General features: G+C 42.1%; 1 protein-coding gene across 4 annotated transcripts in view; it reads right to left on the reverse strand.

Annotated features, from left to right (window-relative positions):
- The window catches only part of LOC145359270 (protein TANC2-like), a 1,038,666-nt gene that overhangs the window by 327,819 nt on the left and 693,529 nt on the right, over window positions 1–17,318 (reverse strand). For all 4 annotated transcript variants that reach the window (XM_080213802.1, XM_080213801.1, XM_080213799.1 and 1 more), the window contains one exon: window positions 1,148–1,334. In XM_080213802.1, coding sequence (XP_080069928.1) covers window positions 1,148–1,334 — 187 coding nt within the window. The remainder of the gene's footprint in view (window positions 1–1,147; window positions 1,335–17,318) is intronic.

Raw genomic sequence — 17,318 nt, forward strand, 5'->3', positions numbered from 1 at the left:
AAATTATCATCAGGAGCGACAAGGTATTAGAGGTATTGGTGAGCTCAAAAGTGGACAAATCTCCAGATCCAGATGAATTGTGCCTCAGGCTGTTGAGAGGCAAGGGAGGAAATTGCAGGGGCTCTAACCCAAATTTCTAATTCCTTCCTGGCCACTGGGGAGGTGTCAAAGGACTGGAGAACAGCCGATATGCTCCCAGAAAGTATTTAAGAAAGGTTGTTGAGACAAGCCAGGGAACTACAGACCAGTGAGTCTCACATCTGTGGTACGGAAACTACTGGAGAAGATTCTGAAGGAGAGAATCTATCTCCATTTGGAGAGGCAAGGTTTGGTCAGGGATATCAGCATGGTTTTGTCAGAGGGAAGTTATGCTACCAAATTTGTTTGAATTTTTTGAGTATGTATCCAAGTGTGTGGATGTGGGTAGTGCGGTTGATGTAGTTTATGTGGATTTCAACAAAGCCTTTAACAAAGTCCCACGCTGGATAATTCTTAAGAAGGTTAAGGCACAAGGCGGTCTGATAAGGTGGGTTCATAATTGGCTTAGTGACAGGAGACAGAGGGTGATGACAGATGGCTGCTTTAGTGACGGGAAGCCAGTGACCAATGGCATACCACAGGGATCTGTGCTGGGTCCCCTACTGTTCATCATTTATATAAATGACATAATTGTCAAAGTGGGGGGAGTAGGATCAGTAAGTTTGCCGATGACACAAAGATTGGCTGGGTGGTTAACAGTGAGGTTGAATGTCTTGGGTTACAAGAAGAGATAGATGAGGTGGTCAAATGGGCGGATAAGTGGCAGATGGAATTTAACCCTGGAAAGTGTGGGCTGATGCACTTTGGAAAGAATAATTTGACAAGGAAGTATACAATGAAAGGTCTGACACTCTGAAGTTCCAAAAAACAAAGGGACTTTGGTGTGTTTGTCCATAGATCTCTGAAGGCGGAAAGGTATAATTGGATAATTAACTGAAGAGAAAAAAGTTGAAGTGTTGCAAGAAAAAGGCAGAGGAGTAGAACTAAGTAAGATGCTCTTGCACAGACATAACTGCCTGCCTCTGTGCTATATCAATTATATCATTTAATGACTTATAAACCTTTAATATTGTGGAATAAATACAAAGAATGTTTTGGAAGGACTCACCAATGATGCCACTGTCTCTGCTCTCCAGTGTGGAGGTTGGGCTGGTGACAGTCCCATAAGAGCAATCCTTAGCCGTTGCAGATGTACTGACTGGTGGTAGGGTAGAACAGGGACTGTTAGCAGGAGGGGATGCAGTACTGCTCGTCAAAGTGGAACAGGGGCTGATTCTCTGTGTTTCTGTAGATGTCTGCAAACATAAGTCAGAAATCAGATTAAGATGTTAAACAATATGAGGACAAATTAAATGGAACAAAGAAATTACTCTTTCTCTGCACTGTAATATTGCACTTCATAAAAAAGTTTATTGCTGCCATAACCTCTGCTTAAACATCACAATAGTAGTGAGCAAAGTGGATGGAACAATACTTATCATTTTCGAGTTTTTTTTGAACTAATCAAAAGTTTCAGTTATAATTTAGCTTTGCCAAGTATTTTGGATGGAAATATAGACAGTGTGCTATTGCCATAATACAAGCACAGAGTATTTGAGACGTTCAACTTCCCATGGAAGGATATTCTGCTAAGATTGTAACTGAACTATGTTGAGATTCATACATGAATGATAATGTGCTAATAGCTCTTCAATAAAGTCAGCTTAGCTTCAATAATTTAACATCTAATCAAGTTGTGGGGGGGCTTACTTGGGCGAGACCGGAAATTCCCACCCGAGGTCAATGGAGATTTCCGTTGTCTGACCCTTCCCGCCAATTACGTGGCAGGCGACGTGGTAAAGTACTGGCCATGATTTTCAAACAGCAGTTCACAGGGTTCACCAGCCTTTGTGGATCCGGAAACATCATACCGATTTTGCTACTGGGTACATCAGGCTCACTGCCAAATGCAAGGAGCTTAAAGGTAAATGAGATGAACTTAGAGCCTTAATGCATGTGCGCAACTTGGATGTGGTTGCAGTGACAGAGATTTGGTTAAAAGGACAGGACTGGCAGCTGAATATTCTGGGGTGTAAGTTTTTTTTTAGGTGAAACAGTGGAGGGGCTAGTAGAGGTGGGGGAGTAGCAATACTGGTTAGGGAGCATATTGCAGCGGTACAGAGGGTGGACAATTTAGAGGGGTCATGTAATGAGACACTGTGGGTAGAGCTCAGAAAGAGGAAGAGCACAGTCACTTTGCTGGGGGTATACTACAGGCCTTCCACAGCCCACGAGAAGTTGAAGAACGGATATGTAAGGAGATTCTGGACAGGTGTACTGGGAGACTTTAATTTCCCTCATATAGACTGGAAATCCCTTAGGGCTGGGGGTCCGGACAGGGAAGAATTTGTGAAATGTGTCTAGGAAAGTTCTTCGGAAAAATATGTTGATAGTCTTACTAGAGAGGGAGCTACACTGGACCTAGTACTGGGAAATGAGCCCAGTCAGGTCATCAAAGTTTCAGTGGGGGAACATGTGGTGAACAGTGACCACAATCCTGTAAACTTTCAGATAGTCATGGAAAAGGATGAGTGTTGTCATATGGGTAAGGTGCTGAATTGGGGGAGGGCTAACTACAGCTGGATTAGATAGGATTTGGTGGCTGTTGACTAGGAGAGGCTCTTCGAGGGTAAATCCACATTTGGCATGTGGGAGTCTTTTAAGGAGCAGTTGAAAGGAGTGCAGGACAGGCACGTGCCTGTAAAAAGGAAGGACAGCAAAGGTAGTATTCGATAGCCATGGGTGTGGGTCTAATCAAAAAGAAAGAAAGAGGCGTACGTAAGGTCCATGCAGCTAAAAACAGAGGAAGCACTGAAGGAATATAGAGAAAGTGGAAAATAATCCAAACACAGTGTTAGAAGGACAAAAAAGGGTTACAAAATGTCCTTGGCAGACAGGATTAAGGAGAATCCCAAGGTATTTTATACATACATTTGGAACAAGAGGGTTGTCAGAGAAAGAGTTGGACCTCTCAAGAGCAAAAGAGGGGAATTATGCTTAGAACCCAAGGAAGTAGGTGAGATCCTAAATCCTTCACATCAATATTCGCAAAGGAGAGGGACATGTCGATTGGTAGTTTCTCAAAGGGACAGGTAGACCCGTTAGAACAAATCACAATTACAAGGGAGAAAGTGTTGGGTGCTTTAGGAAGCATTAAGGTAGACAAATCCCCAGGGCCAGATGGCATCTGTCCTAGATTACTGAGGGGAGACAAGAGATGAAATTGCTGGGCCTCTAACAGAAATCTTTGTTTCTTCATTGGACACACGTGAGGTCCCAGAGGATTGGAGGATAGCAAATGTGGTCCTGTTATTTAAGAAGGGTAGCAAGGATAACCCGGGTAATTATAGGCCAGTGAGCTTGACGTCCGTGGTAGGGAAATTGTTAGAGAAGATTCTTAGAGATAGGATCTATACACATTTAGAACAGAATAGTCTCATTAGTGATAGACAACATAGTTTTGTATGAGGGAGCTCATGCCTTACAAATTTGGTTGAGGTTTTTGAGAAGGTGACAAAAATGATTGATGAGGGAAGGGCCGTGGATGTCGTCCACATGGATTTTAGTAAAGCATTTGATAAGGTCCCTCATAGTAGGCTGGTGCAAAAGGTTAAATCATACGGGATCAAGAGTGAACTAGCTAGAGAGGTTCAGAACTGGTTTGGTCATAGAAGACAGAGGATAGGAGTATAGAGGTCTTTTTCTGATTGGAGATCTGTGACTAGTGGTGTTCTGCAGGGCTCTGTACTGGGACCTCTGCTGTTTGTGAAATATATAAATGATTTGGAAGAAGATGTAGCTGGTCTGATTAGTAAGTTTGCGGACAACACAAAAGGTTGCTAGAGTTGCAGATAGTGATGAACATTGCCAGAGAATACAGCAGGATATAGATAGGCTGGAAAATTGGGCGGAGAAATGCCAGATGGAATTTAATCCAGATAAATGTGAAGTGAAGCATTTTGGTAAATCTAATGTGGAGGTAGCTATACAATAAATGACAGAACGAACAGGAGTATAGACACACAGAGGGAACTGGATGTGCAAGTCCACAGATCCTTAAAGGTGGTAACATAGGTGGAAAAGGTGGTGAAGAAGGCATATGGCGTGCTTGCCTTTACTGGATGAAGCATAGAGTATAAAAGTTGGCGTATGATGTTATAGCCTATAGAACGTTGGTTAGGCCACATTTGGAAAACTGCATCCAGTTCTGGTTGCCACACTATCAGAAGGACATGGAGGCCTTGGAGAGACTGCAGAAAAGGTTTACCAGGATATTGTCTGGTATGGAGGGTCTTAGCTATGAGGAGAGATTGAGTAAACTAGGGTTGTTCTCCCTAGAAAGACGGAGGTTGAGGGGCGACCTATCGAGGTTTATAAAATTATGAAGGGCATTGATAGGGTGAACAGTTGGAAGCTTTTTCCCAGGTTGGAAGTGACAAACACAAGGGGTCAGAAGTTCAAGGTAAGGGAGGGGCAAGGTTCAATACAGGTATGCAGGGGACATATTTTACACAGAGGGTGGTGGGGGCCTGGAATGCACTACCAAGCAAGGTGGTTGAGGCAGACATGCTAGGATCATTTAAGACTTATCTAGATAGCCATGTGAACAGACTGGGAATAAAGGGATACAAACGAATGGTCTAGTTAGGGACACATGATCGGTGAAGGCTTGGAGGGCTGAAGGGCCTGTTCCTGTGCTGCATTGTTCTTTGTTGTTGTTGTTGACTAGCACCATTTAGAACAGATGAACAAATCAATATAATAAAATCGCATTAATCTTATCCTCAGGACTGTGAGTCTTTTTACACTCAATTAAATGATTTTTAAGATTCAGATACAACTATCATGTAATTAAATGCAGCATCCAGTCAGTGACAAGCAAATTGTTACAATCCATAACAAGCTATAGTTAAGAGATGAATGTTAACCAGCAGAAAATCCCAAATATTCCATGCCATGATATGGATTGCTTAAGGTGAACAAATAGGTTCAGACTTGGGCCTAGATTTTTACTCAGTCATGGGGACGCCAGGAATCTTTAAAATGATGGGCATGACCTGGATACAATAGTCCTGTCTTTATTTCTGCCATTCTATTTTCACCTGGAGAACACAGGCTGGGTTGAGATTCAGCGCTGAGTTCAAATGGACCCCACTGCACTGGCAAGAGCCTTACCTTGCAATGTAAGAGTTACAACTTTTCTAGAGTGGATGAAAATGCTAATGAAGAGTGGCTAGCATCTGTAGAACATACAACATTGCAGCGCAGTACAGGCCCTTCGGCCCTCGATGTTGCGCCGACCAGTGGAACCAATCTAATTACCCTCTAACCTAAACTATTCCAATATTATCCATATGCCTATCCAATGACCATTTGAATGCCCTTAAAGTTCGCAAGTCCACAACTGCTGCAGGCAGAGCATTCCACGCCCTTACTCCCCTCTGAGTAAAGAACCTACCTCTGACATCCGTCCTATATTTATCACCCCTCAATTTAAAGCTATGTCCCCTTGTGTTAGCCATCACCATCCGAGGAAAAAGGCTCTCACTGTCCACCCTATCTAACCCTCTAATCATCTTGTATGCCTCAATTAGGTCACCTCGTAACCTTCTTCTCTCTAACGAACCTCAAGTCCCTCAGCCTTTCCTCATAAGACCTTCCCACCATACCAGGCAACATCCTGGTAAACCTCCTCTGCACTCTTTCCAATGCCTCCACATCTTTCTTACAATGCAGCGACCAGAACTGTATGCAATACTCCAAGTGCGGCTGCACCAGAGTTTTGTACAGCTGCAACATGATCTCATGGCTCCGAAATTCAATCCCTCTACCAATAAAAGCTAACACACCGTACGCCTTCTTAACAACCTTATCAACCTGGGTGCCAACTTTCAGGGATCTATGCACATGTACACCAAGATGTCTCTGCTCGTCAACACTACTAAGAGTCCTTCCATTAGCCCTATATTCTGTAATCCTGTTACTCTTTCCAAAGTGAATCACTTCACACTTTTCTGCATTAAACTCCATTTGCCACCTCTCGGCCCAGCTCTGCAGCTTATCTATGTCCCTCTGCAAACTGTAACATCCATCCTCACTGTCTACAACTCCTCTGACTTTAGTGTCATCCGCAAATTTACTAATCCATCCTTCTACACCCTCATCTAGGTCATTTATAAAAATGACAAACAGCAGAGGCCCCAAGACAGATCCTTGAGGTACACCACTAGTAACTGAACTCCAGGTTGAATATTTCCCATCAACCACCACCCTCTGTCTTCTATCAGCTAGCCAATTCCTGATCCAAACTGCTAAATCACCCTCAATCCCATGCATCAGTATTTTCTGCAGTAGCTTACAATGGGGAACCTTATCAAATGCTTTGCTAAAATCCATATACACCACGTCAACTGCTTTACCCTTATCCACCTCTTTGGTCACCTTCTCAAAGAACTATCAACTTATTTCTATGACCTGATCTTTAAAAATCGATTTATCATGGGAAAGTTGTGTTTGACAACTTTAATCAATTTTTTTGAGAGGTAACCAGGAGAATTGATGAGAGTACTGTATTTGTTGTAGTCTGTATGGACTTTAGCAAGGCTTTTGATAAGGTCCTTCATGGCAGGCTGGTCAAGAAAGTAAGGCCCATGAGATCCAAGGCAATTTAGCACATTGGATCGAAAATTGATTGAGAGGCAGGAAGCAAGAAGGTGACGGTAGATGGATGTTTCTGTGACTGGAAGTCTGTTTCGAGTGAAGTTCCACAGGACTTGGTGCTGGGGGCCCTTGTTATTTGGATGTGAAATGTGAAATGATCAAGAGTTCGCAGATGACAGGAAAATTGGTAGGATGGTAAACAGTGACCAGGATAGTGTGGATTGCAAGATGATGTCAATGGACTGGTCAAATGGGCAGAGAGTCACAAATGGAATTCAACCTGGAAAAGGGAGAGGCAATGCTGTTAGGGAGGGTTAATAAGGCAAAGGACTACACTACGAATGTAGGATGGTAGGACCCTGGAAAATACTAGAGATCAGGGGAATCCTACAGTGCATATCTATAGATCTCTGAAGGTGGCAGGGCAGGTTCTCTTTATTAGCCAGAATACAAGAGCAGGGAAGTCATGCTGGAAATTTATAAAATGCTGGTGACGCCCAACTGGAGTACTGCGTGAGGTTCTAGTCACACGTTATAGGGAGGACATGATTGCACTTGAGAGGATGCAGAGGAGATTTACTAGGATGCTGCCTGGACTAAATGCTTGAACTATGGGGAGAGTTTGGATAGCGTGGTGTTGTTTTCCTTTGAGCAGCAATGGTTGAGGGAGCCTATCTCAACAGTCCATGAGATTATGAATGGCATGGATAGAACGTATAGGAAGGCACTTTTTCCATTAGCAGAGGGGCCAATAACCTGGGAGCATTGATTGAAATTAAGAGGGAGAAGGCTGAGGGGATTTGAAGAGAAATGTTTTCATCCAGAAGGTGTGGGTTCAGAACACTCTGCTTGAAATGGTGGTTGAGTAAGAAACTTTTGTAACATTTAAGAAGTATTTTGATATTCACTTGTGGTGCTGCAACTCCAGGGCTCCCACTGCCGGAGAATGAGATTAGTACAAACAGATCTTTGTGGACTGGCATGCACACAATAAGCCAAATGGCCTCCTACTATGCTCTAAATGTCTATATATCTATGAAACAGTGGCGGGCAATAAGTTCACAGTTGGACTGACAGCTCAAAGAAGTTAATAAAAGATTGACTCTTCGGTGTGACATTATGAATTGTTTTTATTTTAAAAAATTTAGTACTTGAGGAAATGTAATTGTATTGAATGTGCTTTCACAAATGACTGTTTTTTTAAATATAGTGATGTCTGTATTGGATATTTAGAACTATATTTTATTTAACCTCAACATGGCTCTCGATATCTGCCTATGGTAGATAGTGGGTGAGTTGGCATGAAGAGTAAGGGCAAAGGGTAACGGGTCAGGGACATGGACAGGTGTAAATTAGCATGGAGTTATAAAAGGGCTTGGGTTGGGTGAAAGGTGATGAATTGGCATGAGAGCTATAAATGGCCATGAGGTGGATGGGGGCATGGATTGGCATGTAAGGGCAAGGGGACTGGATGGAGGGTTGAGACACAGGTATGAACTAGTGAACTGTAATTTGTAACCTGATATAAGAATATATTTCTTCATATGAAAAATAATTTGAACAGGAATGGCTATGTGTCTATAATGTAAGGAAATGCAATGGTAACAGGGCTGTGATGAAAATATTTTGATTTGTGCACTAAATCCAAATGAGGTCAAGAATTGCATATCTTTAATGGATCTGTTCCGGCACATTTTATAATCCTCCTTGGAGGACAGACTAATAGACAAGATAGGATGTGGCTCAGGAGTGCTCTAGATACTTTCGAAGGATTTTAAAATTCAATTAAGTGAAAGGTTTTAAAAAGTAGTTTCAACTGTTAAATGCATTATTTTCTAGATACCACAGGTCGAATTTTATGATTAAAATAACTTCTTCCACAGATAATCTTGAGATCATATAGTATATCATTCTATCAGCACCGGGTCCTGTTTATTATGTTACAGCTTGGCATAGCAAATTTAGCAAAACCCAAAGAGAATATGACCAGTTTTCAGATGGAATGATAATAAATCCCATAAACAGTAAATTCAAACATAGCAGGCATAATACAATTCAATTAATGTATAGAGTCTTACAGCAGAAGAAAAGATCATTCAGCTCAGAGCTTGTTCCAGCTCCTAGACAAAGCTATTAAATTCTTCATACTTCTCCATTTTTCCCCATAGCCCTAAAAAATATTCCTTGAAGAAAAATCCAATTCCCTTTCCAAAGTTATAAATAAAGCTGCTTCCAGCATGCTTCAGAGCAGTTTATTTCAGATGACAACAACTCGCAATGTAATTGCATTTCTCCCATAGAACAAAGAATAAAGAAAATTACAGCACAGGAACAGGTCCTTCAGCCCTCCAAGCCTGCACCGACCATGCTGCCCATCTGTATCCTCCCTACTGCTAGTTTCTTCTTAATTACCATCTTAAAAGTTTTGCATTTGTTTTAATTGTTTTAAATAAAGTTATGTAGCAGAATTCACTGAGAAAAGAGGTGGTGCTTTGATATGTGAAGGAAAAATCAGAACGTCAGCCTAACTGCTCTTAAAACCCGGTGAGATGTTATGGCAGAAGTAGGTCTAAACTGTAATGAAACTGATAGGTAAACATGGGATCCACAGAATGCCACCCGAGTACAGCAATATTTGAAAATGCTTTTTCAAGTAAAGATTTTTTAACTATCTTCATACTCTATTTAATGCTAAAATCATTAATAGTATTTGGGGTCAAAGTTAATATATAAAATTTAAATAATGAATAATCAGAATTACACATGCCAACCTCGAAAAAATTTTACTTGACCTACATTGTGAATAACTTTTATACAAAAACACACACGATGAAAATAAAATCTTAAAATAACACAAGCCATTTCTTTACTATACAGAGTAACAGATGTAACATCCATTCAACCTCAGTTGGTCTTGAAATGATATTGGCTCCTGTTATTTCTTAAACATCTGTTATTTTAACAATGGTTTTAGTTACATCTGAAGCCATAAATTTCTTTCTAGGCATTTACAAGTACACGGCATCAGCAATCTCTGTTACCTCAATGTATCCTTTCTCAGTTAGTGGGGTATCATGCAAATACTACAATAAATGGAGCGATTTAATACATGTTTTGATGACATTTACTTGTTACTACTCCTTCCGCCCAGACACCTCTCGTTAGAATTCCTTGGATCAATTGCTATTCTCTTGTTTACACACTGACCAGGCTAGCCACTCACAAGCTTTACAAACATCACTTGAGAACCAACTTCTTCATGAGACATCAACACAATCATGGGAGAGGGTAATGCATTTGACTGGGAAGAAAGTAGGCAGCAATACACAAAAAATACACTCAAATCATAGGGCCAGAGGTATAAAATATTAAACTTTCAAGCAATTAAACAAGTAAAATAAAATAACTTTCTCTCAGCCTTTCTGCCATTGGTTATAACTTAATAATCCAAATTGTTTAATGCTGGCAAAGTGGGGAAGATCCTGAACTAACAAACCAGCTGTCAATCCTTTACTCCATTATGAAACTCACCAATTTTTTGTTCCAACTATAGTTAGACTTTTCAGTCATTTGCCCAGTCTGAAAAAACACCTTTTAATGGAATTGATAAACAGTTCCAGAAACAGCTCAATCTACAGAATTAAAAAATGCATTTTTGTTGTGCGCTAATGCTAAGGTCAATCTCTTTCCAAATAAAGCAAATCCTAACGACATACTATGAATGCATCCTAAAGAGAGTAGCTGCTAGATTGCGGCTGCAGCAGGCGCAGAGTTTAAGTTTAAAGTTTGTTTATTAGTGTCACAAGTAGGTTGACATTAACAATGCAGTAAAGGTACTGCGAAAATCCTCTAATCGCCACATTCCGGTGCCTGTCCGGTTACACTGAGGGAAAACTTAGTCAACGCACTTAACCAGCATGTCTTTTAGACTGTGGGAGGAAACCGGAGTATCCGGAGGAAACCCACGTAGACACGTGAACGTGTAGACTATGCACAGGCAGTGATCCAAGCTAGGAATCGAACCTAGGTCCCTGGCGCTGTGAGGTCGCCGTGCTAACCACTGTGCCAGGGAACCAACAAGAGGCAAAAACATACTTGACTTCATCTTCACCAACCTGCCTGCCACAGATGCATCTGTCCATGATAGTATTAGTAGGAGAGACCATCGCACAGTTCTTGTGGAGGCTAATTCCATCCAATGAATATCTTCCATTGTGTTGTGTGGCATTGCCACCTTGCTAAATAGATTTTGAGAAAATCTAGCAACTCCAGCCTGTGCAACCATAAGGTGCTGTGGGCCACTGGCAGCAGCAGAATTGCACTTGACCTCAATTTGTACCTTTATGGCATGACATATCCCTCACTCCACCATTACCATCAAACCAGGGGATTAACTGTGGTTCAATGAAGAGTGCAGGAGGGCATGCCAGGAGCAGCACCAGGCATCCCTAAGAATGAGATGTCAACCTGGTGAAGCCACATCACTGGACTACATTTGTGCCAAACAATGTAAGTAGCAAGTGGTAGACAGAGCTGAGCAATCTTACAACCAACGAATCAGATCTAAGCTCTACAGTCCTGTCACATCCAGCTGTGAATGGTGATGGACAATTAAATGAGGCTACCTCACAAATATAACAATCCTCAGTATAGGGGGAACTATACTGCACATCAGTGTTAAGGGTAAGGCATTTAGCATTTACTGCAATCTTCAGCCGGAAGTATCAAGTGGATGATCCACCTTGGCTTCCTAGGTGCCAGTCCTCAGCCAATTCAGTTTGCTCCACCGATATCAAGAAAGGGATAAGGCACTGAGTATTGTAAATGTTATGGGCCCTGAATATATTCCAGCAATAGTACTGAAGACCTGTGCTCCCAAATTTGCAGATGCCCTGTTCCATTACAGCTAGAACACTGGCATCTACCCAACAATGAGGAAAACTTCCCAGGAATGTCCTGTACACAAGTAAGCAGGACAAATCCAATCTGGTCAATTACCACCCTCTTGATCATTGGTAAAATATTGGAAGAGGTCATCAACAATGGAATCAAGTGGCACTTGCTTAGCAATAACCTGCAAAGTGACACTTGTTTTGGGCTATGTCAGGGCCGCTCAGCCCCTGACAGTTAAATACTTGATTCAAGCACAGACGAAAGACTGATGAGGTGGGAGTGACTGCCCCTGACATCAAGACAACATTTGACAGAGTATGGCAGAGCTCTAGCAAAACTGAAGTCAATCGGAATCAAAAGGAAAACTCTCTGCTGGTCAGAGTCATATCTAGATGGAAGATGGTTGTTGGGACGTCAGTCATCTCAGCTCCAGAACATCACTGCAGGAGTTCCTCAGGGTAGCATCCCAGGCCCAACCGTCTTCAGCTGCTTCCCCGATGACTTTCCTTCCATCATAGGGTTAAAAGTAGTATGTTTGCTGATGACTGACAATGTTCAGCACCATTTGTGACTCCTAAATACTTAAACAGTCCAAATGCAACAAAACATGGATAATATCCCTTCAGTAAATCCCCCACTACCAACAATCTGGGAGTTAGCATTGACCACAAACTCAACTGGACTAGCCACATAAATATAGGGAAGCAATGATGTACTGGTATTGTCACTGAAAGTAATTTAGAGACTCAGAGTAACGTTCTAGGGACCTGGGTTCAAATCCCACCATGACAGATGGTGTAATTTGAATTCAATTAAAAATCTGATATTAAAAGCTTAATGGTGATCATGAAATCATTGGCGATTGTTGGGAATTAAACCCATCTATTTCACTAATATCCTTGTGATGCACTCTTAAATGGTGGCCATGGGTTCAAGGGCAATCAATGCTGGCCCAGCCAGCAATGCCCATATCCTGTGAATGAATAAAAATAAACATACTGTGGCTACAAGAGCAGATCAGAAGCTGGAATTCCTCAATCTACAAGGCACAAGTCACAAGTGCAGCTTCAACAACACTCAAAAAGAAGCTCAACACTATCCAGGACAATGCAGCCCACTCAATTGGCATCCCACCCACAAACATTCATTCCCTCCATTACCGACGCATTGTTGCAGCCGTGTGTACCATCTACAAGATGCACTGCACGAACTCACCAAGATTCTTTAGACAGCACCTTTCAAGTGGCATGGTAGCACAGTGGTTAGCACCGCTGCTTCACAGCTCCAGGGACCTGGGTTAGATTCCTGGCTCAGGTCACTGTCTGTGTGGAGTTCACACATTCTTCTCACGTCTGCATGGGTTTCTTCCGGGTGCTCCGGTTTCCTCCCACAGTTCAAAAATGTGTGGGTTAGGTTGATTGGCCATGCTAAAATTGCCCCTTAGTATACTAGGATGCTTAGGTTAGAGGGATTAGTGGGTAAAATATGTAGGTATATGGGGCTAGGGCCGGGGTGGGGTTGTGGTTGGTGCAGACTTGATGCACTGTAGAGTTCTATGATGATTCTATGAAACCCACAACTGCTATCATCTAGAAGGACAAGAACTACAGATGCATGGAAACACCAACACCTGGGAGTTCCCCTCCAAGTTACTCATCATCCTGAAATATATTACCATTCCTTCACTGTTCCTGAGTCAAATTCCAGAAAATCCCTCTCTAACAACATCCAGGATATACCTACACCACATGGACTTCAGCAGTTCAAGAAAGGAATTCATCACCACCTGGATGGGCCATGAGTCTGTCCTAGCTAGCAAAGTATGAATGAATACAAATAAATGCCCAGTGAGCGCTCTATAAAGCTACGTGAGGCAAATCGGCTGAAGCATTTTGTACTGGATTTGTAGTTAATCAATGGGACTCTCATCACAATGTGAACCTCAGTGACCTCATTATAACGCTCTATTTGGCAAACTATCAAATACTCCATTATAGAAAAAGCCTCCTGCTGCTTATTTCAGCAGGTCTCATTTTTGACAGACCGCTGATATTAGACCCATTACTGCCATTTCAGTCCTCGGAGTATGATTCCAGCTTTGTTACTACAAATTATCCTGCTTCCCTGACATTTACATGACATGACTCACTTTCATATTAAAATGATAACTGGCTATGAGTAAGTTAAAAAGCTGCCAATATGGGGAGCTCAGGTGACAACATAAACAATATCACACCTTAAACAGGTCAATCGTAACTGAGGCTGTATCACAGCCTATGAAATTCTTTCACGTATATTTTCCTTTTAAATGATTGCCTGTAGACTGTTAACCACTTTCCTGAAAGCAGTGAGCCAAACATGTGATGTGATGGTTAATAGCATACACCATCCACCTGATGTTACTAACATGTTCAGATACATTCATTTGTTTCAATGCTGATTTTCAGTTTTTAATACGGAGGTAAGTAATTCATGATTGAGAAAATTATCCAGCTCTCATTCTAACAGCACAACACGTGCTGAAAATACTCAGCAGGTCTGGCAGCATCTGTGGAGAGACAAACAGTGTCAACATTGTGGAGGCAACAGTGTAGTGTAATGTTGCTGGATTAGGAATCCGGATACCCATGGTAGTGCTCTGGTAACCTGGGTTCAAATCTCACCATGGCACGTGACTAAATTTGAATTCAATAAAAATCTGGCGTTTAAAGGCTTATGATGACCATAAAACCATTGCCGATTGTCATAAAAATCCACCTGGTCCACTAATGTCCTTTGTGGGAAGAAATCGACATTATTTATATGGTCTGGCCTATATATCACTCCAAGTCCTCAAAAATGCCCCCAGGAATGGGCAATAAATACCGGCTCAAACAGCAATACCCACAACCCATGAGCGAAGAAAAGGAAAGATTTTGAGTCCAATATGATTCTTTTTCAGAATTGATAGGTTGAATGCTGTTGAAATGGACAGGGAGAGAACAAGGTGGAAGCTTCGGCATGGGGAAAAGAGCAGGAGAGATTATTTCATGGAAGAAAAAGAACGTATTGTTATAAAGTGACAAAGCATTCATCCAGAGTATTAAGGCATAAGAGCTCTGTCTGAAAGCAAAACATGAAAGACAAGATTCAGACTGACATATGGTAAAAGAACAAAATCAAAATGGGAAGCAGAAAGGACTCAGATTTTTGAATTCAACGTCTAGCCGAGAAGATGGTAAAGTGCCCGATTGGAGGAGGAGCAGGTCTGTTTCTCCAGCTTCCATTGAACTTCAATGGCACAAAGCAATAATGTGGAGATGCCAGCGTTGGATTTGGGTAAGCACAGTAAGAAGTCTCACAACACCAGGTTAAAGTCCGACAGGTTTATTTGGCAGCACTAGCTTTCGGAGCGTCAAGTTCTTCATCATGACCTGGTGTTGTGAGACTTCTTACTTTACAAAGAGAAAGGTGCTGAATGAAAATTGCCAGCAACAGGAAGCATTTGGTCTCCTCAACGTAGAGGGGATTGCGTTATGAGCAGCAAATATATCAGCAAAAGAAGCACTGGAGACATGAGGAGGAAGTCTCTCACCCAGCAAATGGTTAACACCTAGAATATGCTACATGAGTTTGCAGTGGAGGCAGGTTCATTCAAGAGACTTTAGTTATCTGATGAGAAGGAATGTGTAGTTACATGGAAGGGGGGCATTGAGAAGAAAGAAGAGAGTCCTAGCCAAACTGGAATCAATGGGTATCAGGGGGCAAACTCTATGTTGGTTGGAGTCATATCTTGTACATAGGAAGATGGTTGTGGTTGAGGGGGGGGTCAGCCATCTCAGTTCCAGGACACCTCTGCAGGAGTCCCTCAGGGTAATATCCTAAGCCCAACAATCTTCAGCTGCTTCACCAACGACCTTCCCTCCGTCATAAGGTCAGAAGTGGGGATTGTTTGCCGATGACTGCACAATGTTTAGCACCATATGCAACTCTTCAGATACTGAAGCAGTCCATGTCCAAATGCAACAAGATCTGGACAATATCCAGGGTTGGGCTGACAAGTGGCCAGTTACGTTCGCACCACACAAATGCCAAGCAATGACCATCACCAATAAGAGACATTCTAACTACACTCTTTGACATTCAATGGTGTAACCATCACTGAATCCCCCACTGTCAACATCCTTGGGATTACTATTGACCAGAAACTCAACTGGACTCAGCACATAAACACAGTGGCTACAACAGCAGGTCAGGTGCTTGGAATATTGTGGCAGGTAACCCACCTCCTGACTCCCCAAAGCCTATCTACAACCTACAAGGCACAAGTCAGGAATGTGATGGAATATTCCCCACTTGCCTGGATGGGTGCAGCTCCAACAACACTCAAGAAGCTTGACACCATCCGGGACAAAGCAGCCCACTTGATTGGTACCACATCTACAAACATTCAATCCCTCCACCGCCGATGCTCAGTAGCAGCAGTGTGTACTTTCTACAAGATGCACTGCAGCAATTCACCAAAGATCATTAGACAGCACCTTCCAAACCCATGACCACTTCCATCAGAAGGACAAGGGCAGCAGTTAAATGGAAACACCATCACTTGCAGGTTCTCCTCCAAGCCATTTGCCCTCCTGACTTAGAAATACATTGCCATTCCTTCGCAGTCACTTGGTCAAAATCCTGGGATTCTCTCTCTAACGACATTGTGGGTCACCCACAGAACATGGGACTGCAGTGATTCAAGAAGGCAGCTCACCACCGTCTCTTCAAGGCCAACTAGAGATGGGCAATAAATGATGGCCAACCAGCCCATGTTCCATGAATGAATGTAAAAACCACATTATAACAGTTCTATGAGGCTAAATTGAAAGCAGATTTTACAGAAAGGTGTCATGGGAAGGGAACATGATGTTGGGGATGACAAAGTGGACCAGGATGTCGCAGAGGAAATGGTCCCTTCGGAATGCTGACAAAGGGAGGGGCTGAAGAGCTGAAGTTGTGCTGGTGAGTTGGTGCTTGAGTGAATACATAGGAATCCAGGGGAATGGACTCTCAGGAGATGTGACTGAAACCTTGCAAGATGGTCTGCCCTTGAGGCTTCTGCATTAGAGCAGCTTTTGGAGAGAATTCTAGTGCAAGATCTTTGAAGTTGAAGACTGGGATCTATTATGTGTGTGTTGATACAGTTGCAACTTATATAAATACATATTTTGTCTTTTTTTAGCTTAAGGGGAATGTTTAAAATTTCAGATTTTTTCTACAGGCAGCCAGTATATCTGGAAAAAACATTTAGCTCCAGGGTAAAAGCAAGTTAGTTACTCATTTCAGCTAGGAATGTGTTATTTCTATAGAGCCAATGAGCTTTTACTTAAATCAAAAGATCCATTGGGAGATCAATTAACAGGGACATGTGATAATGTAAAGTAGTATGTCTGCGCAGAGGGGAAAGGGCTTTTGGAATTTGGAGTGCAGCTCTGCTGAAGTCACAGACATGTGCAGGTGGTTCCTGAGAACACACTCTCCACAAAATCTCTCTGAAAGCTTCAAGGTTGTTAATATACTTTATAGCTGGTATGGTTGCTAACTGTATTTAAGGTGGCATTTATATCGGTAAGAGGAACATTGCTTGTTTGGACTTGAAACAATGATAATCCAAGTAGTAATGTTGCTTCTTTCAATTTTAAGTATTGTTCAACTGTCAA

Source organism: Carcharhinus amblyrhynchos, chromosome 27 (genome assembly GCF_965287045.1).
Source record: "Carcharhinus amblyrhynchos chromosome 27, sCarAmb.v2.hapA, whole genome shotgun sequence".
In the NCBI taxonomy this organism is placed as follows: domain Eukaryota; kingdom Metazoa; phylum Chordata; class Chondrichthyes; order Carcharhiniformes; family Carcharhinidae; genus Carcharhinus; species Carcharhinus amblyrhynchos.